Below are 10392 nucleotides of genomic sequence, written 5' to 3' on the forward strand. Positions count from 1 at the left end.
AATATTCATTTTTTATTTATTTGCCTTTTGATAAGTCATGTTTAAATCTTCCACAAATCCAAAGATCGACCAAGAGACATTTAGGCCCCATTACCCTCTATAGAGAAGTACTAATAATACCCTGGAAAAAATACCCTAAAACCCGAAAATAGCATCCACTGTTGCCCTCTCTCATTATCACATGATTCGCTTTCGATTCGTTGTTGACTAACTGTTCTCACAACCCACTCATTTTCTGTTTAACAATGCTTTCGCGTTCGTGACATTGATTCAATCGCATCACTCATACAAAAAAAAAATCAATTGAAATCTTTTCATGCATTGTATTCTCCAGTTCTCTATATGAACGTCCTACATATTCCATTTCCACCCACACAAACTATTGCAGAGGTGCTTCAGCAGTGGCCTAGTTCTTTCACATCGCAATCACCACACACTGCCTCATTTTCAGATCTCACTTGGAAAAAATATATATATCTGATACGGATGATACGATCTCGACTCGAGGAGCAAAAGGTGAATTAAATTTTGCAGTTGTCCGTGTCAGACACACGATCAAACATGACTTGTAGACCTACATTTGGACAGTAGGTGTACAAGTAAATCTCGGTGTATTGAAATGAACTTGTATTGGATGGTTCAAATCCTACAATATGGAGTATGAACATTTCACTAAGCATAAGACAATACAACGCACGTTTAACAAAATAACGAGCTCGACGTCATTTCATTTGTTTAAACTTAATTAAATGCTTGATAATTTATTTCACACAGGTTTAAATAAACAAATTATGTTGACAAGACTGCTTGGTCAAAACATTACTTTGGGAAAACATCACTTATTTTTACACAATTAAAGAAATAAAATTCCCCTTCTTATATAAGACAATGTTGAATGTTGTGAACAAAATTACATATACAAAAAGAATTGATGGAAAGGATTGAATTCAAGAATTATAACCCAAAATTCCTCTTCATTTAGAACATAATCTCAAAGTAATCAAATACAAAATTATTATCTGTCATAAAGTTAGAGGAATGTGTAATTTACACATCGCCGGAGTGTCCCACACCCCTAATAAGTTTTGTACTTTGGCAAGTATATATATGATAAATACATAAAAAAATTTCAGAGGTTGAAATTCAAATACCTTTTGCCATTGATGAGGAATAATGAACAATTTACCATCCATAAATATGCATTGAGTTGTTAACATTTGGATCACGGGCCTTTATTACCACAAAGATTAGAAATCACCTAGAACATTTTAACAATTTGATTAATTGCATTGACTGCAATGTACAATTAATCATGAAAATTAAGAGTACGATTGATCGCTGACCTTTGTGTTACGGGACCCTGATGTGTATGCATTCTTCAATAGATGCCTACATAAGAATGACTAATTTAAATGGGAATTTTATCTTTGAACTTAAGTTATTAGAAATTTGGCACTTATCATTTTCATTAAGGGAAGCTGAAAAATGTAAATAAAATCAACTGATATTTATACATCATATTTGTGTGCATTTGGGAAAGTATAGACATTAATTAAAAAAAATATATTTTGAATAGTTGATGAGATTAGAAAGATATATTTTTCTCAACCCCCCCCCCCCCGAAAAAAAAACCCCTCCTACTACACATGTAGGGCCTGACATGTGCCAACATGTACATGTACCAGTTTCTCACAGCAAAGATCAATGCACCTGCTTGATGTGTAGCTTCACTGCTTGCACTGAAACATGCACAAAGGAGAGAGGCCTACAAAGTGGTGTTACAATGGAAAAACCCTTAACAGTTGAATAAACAACTAAAGTAAAGCAAAATTGTTTGTAGGTCACCTTCTGAAAACTTGTTTTCTCCAACTTTTTACAATACATCTAATTGTTGCAGTTAGTGCTTTCTTTTTCAACTACTAGCTTTTTCCCCGATCCAATGCAAAATTAAAGTAAATATGAACATTGGTCATTAAACCTGAAGTCAAGTAACTTACATGTATGTTGAACCTCCTAACTCCCTGGTTGAACCACTCTAATCTTCATTTTACATTCTGTACATGTAGGTTTTATATCACCACATTGGAGAAGCTTGCAGTGACTGCACTATACATGATCTGTGCACAATGAATGCTGTTTTAGCACTTCAACTTTCAGAGTTAAGCTTTAAGAAACTTCATAAATAAGGTCAGGGATATTAAATAATTATACCCATTTATTAGCACAAGTCTAAAAGTAATAAGAGGAGAAAGATATTTATAAATAGGGAAATACTTCTACCCTATTCAACAAATAGATGTACATGTTAAGAGCTACATGTATATACATGTTAAGCAAAATATACTTGCACGCATGATACGCATCACTGTTAATAACTGATCCATTAATTAGGCCTAAACATCAAATCAACAGAACAAAATTCATGTATAATCTATTCTGCAAAAGCAGAGAAACAACATGCTATTCAGCTAAATGAACAGATTGTTACTCTTCTTCAAATTAAAACTACAGCTGCAATGAAGTCCAAAGAACAATGTAGTTTGTGCATACTGGTTCAAACCCATACTGTACAAGTAATAGAGGAGAAAAGCACTATTAGTATACCGGTAAACTGTAAGCCTCGTAAGTTTATATAGCCTCACAACATATTATATCTAATGTAACGAAAACACATTCAACTTACATGTACATGTATGTAATGTGATTACAAAATACAATGTATATGTACCGGTATATATCATATGATAGGTACATTCTGTTTAATAATGTACAAATAATATTTCCAATGTTGTACATAGTGATGCATTACACATAAATGATAATGAATCATGAAAATTGTCAATTTCAAAATATATCAGGTGTCATGCAATGAAGATCTTTTTTTTATTCAATAAATGTGACTGTCGTTAGAAGGAAGATGGTCTCACTGACCAAATAAAGAAAAGATGAAAAAGCAAAGTTGGTGTGCATTCAAACTTCAAAATAGTTTTGCTAATTGGCATACCAAATTGCAGTCATTTACATGTACATGTCTAAGTACAGCACCAATAATTTGGCACAGCCACTGAATGAGTCACACACATACTTACAAACGAAATCTACTCACATTTCTCCATGTCATTGATACAATATATTAACAGTGTAAAATAGAACTTTTAATTTCTATAGACTAAAAAACAATGTGCACCACACTTTGCATACACAATTTAAAAAATCTCGAGAACTGGCGAGAACATGATTTTGGAAAACATGACATCACAGAAAAAAGTATGCTACATAGATGTAAGCACTTATATAGGTATCAAAGCAAACAATTTACTTTTGCATGTATACTGCAGTCTTGACCAAGAAATAAATAATAACTTCATAAACACAACAAAAGAATGTATGGCAAGGATAAATTTAGATGGATGTTCCTTATTGTGTGAACTGTGCATGCACATACAGTATATTATACATACATTCGGACATGTACTTGACACTGTACCACTGTAAACATGTACTCGTTTTCAAAAGGAACCATTTAGCGCAAGTGTGTACAGTATGCAATCCAATGTTTCTTATGACTGAAAAAGTCATTACACGTATGATCTCATATTCATGTACATGCCAAATGTACAGTACCGATTTGTGCATCACGTTAACTTGAACAACATCATGTGGGAGGAAATATACGATCATGTGTGGATCTTAGTCTGAACTAAAACTATTCTTACATATTTGTACAGCACTATGGAAAGAAACAAAATTGAAAAGAATTTTTTTTTTCTAAACAGATTATTGCACAAATCTAAATTAACTAAATTGACCTGATGTGGCTTTGGAATGCACACAGAATCTGAATACTACAAATAGAAAGACTACGTTTCTTGCAACAACAACAAAAAGGGGGAAAAGGGAAAAGGGAAAAGGGAAAAAAAAGGATACAGTCTACATGTAGGAATTCTTGCAACTGCAGATGTATATTATAGGAATGTACCAACTATACTAGAGGAGAGGGCATTCAACATGTCTAAAAAATGCATTTAAAGTGTAGACGCATGAACATGGGAGAATGCTACACTAACAGTTGACATAAACATATGTATCAACTTCTTATATTAGCTATCACACATTTTACAAAAATATGTTTTTTTTCTACAATTCAAGGCAATTCTCCTTTTAAAAAATGTGTTGACCTTAAAGATCAAAAATACAAGTTTTCATTTTTCTCAAAAATGTACAAAACTACACATCCACATCTGATCAGAGTATAAGGTCCTATCATTTGAAGGAAAGAAAATGTAACATGACGATCCATTAATGTTTCCAAACATTTAATAACTAAACATGTATAAGTAGCTAGCTAGGTATGTGTACTGTAGCTTTTAGATGCAATTCTAGACATGCACAACATGGAACTTAATTTCGTATGCAGTGTACAAAGAAACGATGTCAAGTCAGTCACAGATCATATTACAAGTTACATGTACTTTGATTCTGGCATCAACTTATTCCTTTCCCTTCTTTTACGACACTTATCTCATAAACATAGCTACAGATCATCTGATCTTCATTCCTAAAGGTATCTCTGACGGAAATTCAAAATGACTAATCTCTTAATAAAAACAGAACATACATCATGGCAATCTTTGTAATACTGATTCAGGGTCCTTCTACAAGCATTATGAACACAATTAACTTTACCTGTTTAGCTTGCTCTAGGTAACATTCATAGGTCTGTCCCAGAAGACTTTCTTCCTTTCTTCAATGCTTAAGCGACACGAGGGGCAAGAGGAGACCATGTCAGCACAGTTGCTACACAGGAGAAAGTGACCACAGGGTAAGAGAACTGTGTCCATATGACATGCCATGCAGACCTTACATGTTACAGCATCCCGATACATTTGAAGTTCCTGTTCAAGCTGGTTGGCACCTTCTTGCCTATTGTGTGCCTGGGCGGATAAGTCGGCGCCATCTTCACAAGACTGTGTTGAGATGCCCATCCTAAAAAGCTTCCTCCTCGCATCGTCATGGACCTCTTGCTGCGTTCTGCGCAGATCAAAGGAGTACTTCTTCCCCAAGTCCGTATTGACATTGAAGAAAGAGACAATGCTCCCACGCAAGTCTCGAACAAACTGGTCTTTGACTGGTTCACTGACAGTTTCACTGGTGAAGAATTCCACTTTCTCTGTGATAGAGCGATACAGCCCTTCGGCTACCTCCTTGGTGTGGAGAGTAAGCTCCATCTTGTCTGTTGTAAAGTTATGTCCATCGTCAAGCTCATAGTGCATCTGGCAATCTCTCTTCTCAACTGACAACCTCTTTACAGATTGAAGGGGGATCCTGCAGAAAAAAAATAAAGAAAGTTATTGTAGGTTAATGTGTAGAAAGTTCCATTTTATGAAAAATGTACATGTATATGAATGATACCATAAAGCTTTTCATTTATTCAGCGACTCCCTCGAGTTTGAACCCATAAAAATTCAATCAGGATTTAAAAATACTGATCATCACATCACTTAATTAAAATTCAAAACGGTGCTAATTCTTTCATTCTCATCATATACATCAAACTAAAATTTCTCCAACATTCCAAATTATGTAACTTACTTCACACAATCTTGTGTTTCCACATTAGTCACCAGAATTCCATGGGCTCCAACTCCCACTTCGCAGAACTGGCCAGAGCAGGTCTTGGCAGTGAATGTATCTAATCCATAAGAATCCATTTCACAGATTTCTCTGAGCAGAGACAGGAGCGCATGTTCAGTCCCCATGCTGCGGAGACGGGCATATTCTGCTTGGGCCGTCACTTTGAATTCCTCCGAGTCTGCAAACTGGGGGAAGTATCCAGACAGCTGCTCCATGTCACTGCTGGCACCGAAATCACCATTCTCAGCCTGGATGAACAGAGCGGCAATTCGGGCAGCGTCTTTGAGGGCTGCCTTAAACTTCCCTTCTTTCACAAGGAGTTTGGCATCATGAAAGAAGAGATGTCTACAAGTGAAACAAAGAGGAAAACAAAAGCAAATTAATGATGATCACTTAGAAAAGAAAAACAATGTTAGGTGAACAAAATGTAGGCCAACATTACAGTATCACATACCAAATCCTTCATATTCTTTGAATTAGAAGTTGCGTTTCTGAAGACTACTTCAATCTATTAAAATCATAATCAATTTACAGAGGATCTACAGCTCCACATGTACATTAAGTGTCTCATGTAACAAATAGGTTTAAGGACAATTATTTTCAGAATGCAAATATTTCTTACATCATTGCCAAAAATAATAGATTTTATGAAGAGGACATTTTCTTTCACTACTAAATGTATCCAGCTGGGGATCTTCATTCTCTTCACTTATTATTATTATTAAACAAAAACCTTTCTGGCCACAGTATTACTATTCACCTTGTGATATCTTGCTGCAAGATGTGTGGTTCGACATGGAATTTAACCCTCAGGTCCAAACGGATAGGCTGGGAGAATCCAATAGGGAGCTGCGACGTAATAGTGTTTCGAAGGTTTAGCCAGTGTCTCTCCCCTTTCTTTGTCGCGAACTGCAGGCCAAAGTAATCCCCTTCAACCATGTTCAGCTTCAGACAGGTCTACATAATGAACAATGTAAATTATATATAACAATACATGACATTCATTTTGGTTGAAGAAACATCTAAGAATGTCAGATAAGAGAATAATGAATCGAGAAGAAAAGTTTCATCAAAATCAGTTGCAAAGAGCAAAAAGTTTTGAAAGTTTGAAGTGTCTTTATAATGTGTTGATGTTGAAATTCATATTGGCAATAATGCTTGCCTTTAAAGTGACAGGTTCAGCAACTCTTGATTCAGTATTCTTTGAACACAAAATGCCTTTGCCCCTTAGTACAAAAATAATAATTTTCCTCATTATTTTAGCTCACAAGGTAAAGCTTGCCTCCTTCGCTAAATTATCATGGGAAATCGTATTCAACACAATATGTAAAGTTCACAAAAAAGACAAACTAACATCTTCAATGTTAGAGATTGATCTGACTACAAAATTTATTTTGAATTGCTTTTCTCGGTCTAACCTCGACCCCTATTCACTTTTCATCAAATGTGGTAGGGTTTATATTATATCCCCATGCCTAGGGTTTGACCCGTTTTATCATCTTGATCTGACTCACATTCCACTATTAAAGTCTAACGTTAGTAGGATGGTCTGATATGATGTCCACACATTTTTTAAGCAGATAAGAACATCTGGCCAAATTTTGGTTTTGGAACCACTGTCTGTTTCTACATGCATGTGACTGAACTAAGCGTTGCTGTACGAAGACAACGGTGGTTCCAATTTCACGATGCCCATCATCTTTTGCTCTGTAGATCTAGGCAAAATTACCACAAATTTTACAGATGCAATACTTATAGGTATTCACAAAAAAATCTGACTCAGAATGGTACAAAAATTATGAATTTTAAGCATTTCATGTGACGGCCTCAAATTCATGCGGCCTCTAATCAAAATCCTGAATTGTGTGTAAAGTGAAGTGCGCAGAAATGGGGCATCATTTTTTTTTTTTCAATTTGAGAATGACTGGCCAGGGTTTTTTCCAAGAGTAAGATAAGAAAATCATATTCATAGGGGCCTATATTTCTTTCAAATTTTGATGAGATTTTTGGCGCACTTACTATATGATGGGGGGACCTAAAGCTACGCACTTTGTTTTCAAACAATAAAAACTATGCCAATTTCAATATTTGAAAAAAATAGTATTTCCTGTGCCTCAACTTCTAAAATATGTTCACATTATTATAGGATATATGAAATTAAAGTGAATATAACTCTGAAATTCCAAACAGTTGTTGGTTTTCTCTGCATTTAGAGATTTATTGCAGCCTCTGACTCTGTTGAAAAAAATGAATAGGAATTGTTCGTCACTCTGCAGTCACAGTTCCACATACAGAGTGCGCATTTGCCATTGAAAACTGCATGCGCGATGAGTGGTGCGTAGCTTTAGGACCCCTAGACCAAAAGCTTCGGTCTCTGTTATGTTGGTTGTTCAGCTGAACTCCGTTGGCTTCACTCACCAAATACAGAGACCGAAGTTCTAGCGCGATCTGTACAGGGGACTCAATGGCCATATGTTTATGTACTTAAGATCGGATAAAACGGGGAAGTGAACTTGCGTGACAGCTGAGGTAAGTCACTGTTTTTGTTCCTTTTAACTTGATTTTTCTCCGTTTTTTGGCAATTAATGCCAAGAGGGAATATTAATTTGCATTTTGGTCGCGTTAATTTTCAAAATTTTTATTCATTAAAGACAAAAATTGAAGAGCCCCGACGGGGGGATTTTGCATTGCAAGTCCCCTAATGGTGGCTGCACGCTAGCGAGCCGTCTGTGTACGAGGAGAAAAAAAAAAAAAAAAAAAGTTAAAAAACTCCTCGAAACAGACGGCTGCCAGCTGTCTATAGGACCCCCTACCATATAAGAATATAGGTCTAAGAAACATTATCAACTATAGTTTCGTGAAAGTGACTGAAACAAAAAGAAATTTATATTAAATCATAAGTTAAATAGTTAGGCAATTAGGTGCGCAGACATGGGGCCCACCTTTTTTATTTTCACTTCATAATCATACATAATTTTTATTGATAAAAAAATTCGGCCAACACTAGAAGTCTATACCCCCACAGTCATGATACTAATGATAATCATAATGACAGTTCATCTTCATGATCTTCAAAGTGCGATAAGCCTGGCGCTGGCTGGCCCTGTAACTTTGTAAGAAAAACCTTATCTTCAGTCTGACTTGACTTGGCTGCCTTCGGCTTCGCATCATCACTACACAGACTGGACCTCGTCCAAAAGTTTTATGCCTAGGCTATGGTCCTACCGTACACTACACTACAGTCCGTAGGCCCGTAGTCAAGTCACATGTATTAACTTGTCAAAATTAGAATATCAGTGTCTATCTCCGGACCTGGAAAAAAATCTGAGTTCACCACGTATAAAAACTTTAATTTGGGAAAAAACCCAAAAACTCACCAAATCCAAGCATTCCAGACCGACAGCTTTAGGTCCAACTTCAATTTCCAGCACATTGCCATCCGGTTTCTTGATGAAAATCAACATTTTGGAGTGCCTTCAGCCCAAATGTTCCAGAGAAAATGCTTTCTTCTCAGATCAGCACAGAAACTGTATGTGAGCAAATGGAGAAGGTGATCTTGTATATTGCGCGAAACAGCTGAGAGCTCGAAACCGCAGCAGACAAAAGCGGGTCACGTGCAGACTTGCTGCCTGACAAATCAAGAGCTCAATGGAGGGACGAAAAGATGGCTAAAACCGTTTCAAGTCCCACCATCGAGTGATTGAGGATACGAATAACATTTTGATATCGATGAAATAATTCAGAAGATATAATGAATGGTTTTATCATGGTTTGAAGGGATCAGAAAGTATGATTTAAAAAGCATTTCCTAGTCCCTCATAACCTAACAATGGAATAGGTTCATAGGGAAATCCTGTTGTTGAGCTGACGATGGGATCATCACAGACCAATCGCATCGGTTAAAGGAACCAAGGCCCCGTTTTCTCTTTTCAACAGCCAATCATAATGCGATAGCAATGAAGGCCTTGATGAATATGCATGTTACTGCGTTTCATTACCTATTTCGCAATCTTCACTGGCGGCAATGCAATCCATCCCCAATCCATCCGTTTCATTTTAGTTTATTCACCTATAATATGCTAGATTTTCATAAACATTTCGAATAGCATAATATAACACGGTCGATTATATTATCATTTATATAATGAGAAAGTCTGATGGAATGTACACATAAGTGAAAGGAAGTGACTGCCAGAAAATGAACGTTCAAAATTCGTAAACAAGTCGACCTTCTCGTGTCTTTCAAGCAGGGGCTTTTCTTTCTTTATTGTATGCTAATTGTTAGTGACTAATATGGGATTGGGTCGTTCCAATTACCAGTCAGAGAGGGGTGTATCGTGGGTGTATCACTTTTACGAAAAGTTCGTTCAACCATTGTTCAACGGATTCTGTTTGCTCGCTCTCATCTCGAGCTTTTCGTCGAAAGTTTGTTGACTTCCCAGGCAAGGGCTACTCCATACGAGTGGGCAAAAATGTGAGCGTTTTTTGCACGGTGAATGATGGAGGTAAAATGAGGCATTGCGAAAGCGACGGGAAAAAATTGCGAACGAGAATGCGACCTGCACCGACACTTTGTCGGGCTGAAAATAATTTTTTGTTTAATCGAGTAAAATCTACCGAGCAAGAAGATGGAAATTTCATTACTATCTGTTTTACAAATAACGAAGTTATTGAATTTTAAAGTTTAGCCATCTGGAAACAGATGCACATCCCGGTGCAACCCGTCATGATGAGGGATGTTGAATGGTGATAGATATG

At 36.4% G+C, this 10392-nt stretch overlaps 1 protein-coding gene across 1 annotated transcript; it reads right to left on the minus strand.

Moving 5' to 3' along the window:
* Window positions 1–725: 725 nt before the first annotated feature.
* Window positions 726–9753, minus strand: LOC129254110 (E3 ubiquitin-protein ligase MYLIP-A-like). The gene is made up of 4 exons (XM_054892562.2): window positions 9012–9753; window positions 6395–6591; window positions 5593–5979; window positions 726–5325 (listed from the first exon to the last, which is right to left on the minus strand). The coding sequence occupies exons 1-4, from the start codon at window positions 9096–9098 to the stop codon at window positions 4701–4703; spliced, it is 1296 nt and encodes a 431-aa protein (XP_054748537.1). The 5' UTR covers window positions 9099–9753; the 3' UTR covers window positions 726–4700.
* Between the last annotated feature and the right edge of the window lie 639 nt (window positions 9754–10392).

The sequence above is a fragment of the Lytechinus pictus genome, chromosome 2 (assembly GCF_037042905.1).
Source record: "Lytechinus pictus isolate F3 Inbred chromosome 2, Lp3.0, whole genome shotgun sequence".
Classification (NCBI taxonomy): Eukaryota; Metazoa; Echinodermata; class Echinoidea; order Temnopleuroida; family Toxopneustidae; genus Lytechinus; species Lytechinus pictus.

Bases quoted from the DNA above. Each gene is read 5' to 3' on its own strand.
- LOC129254110 (XM_054892562.2), bottom strand. From the start codon at position 9,098: ATGTTGATTTTCATCAAGAAACCGGATGGCAATGTGCTGGAAATTGAA. The intron at 6,592-9,011 runs GTGAGTTTTTGG...TTCATTATGTAG, and splicing joins GTCTGGAATGCTTGGATTTG to ACCTGTCTGAAGCTGAACAT. The intron at 5,326-5,592 runs GTAAGTTACATA...TTTTTTCTGCAG, and splicing joins GAAACACAAGATTGTGTGAA to GATCCCCCTTCAATCTGTAA.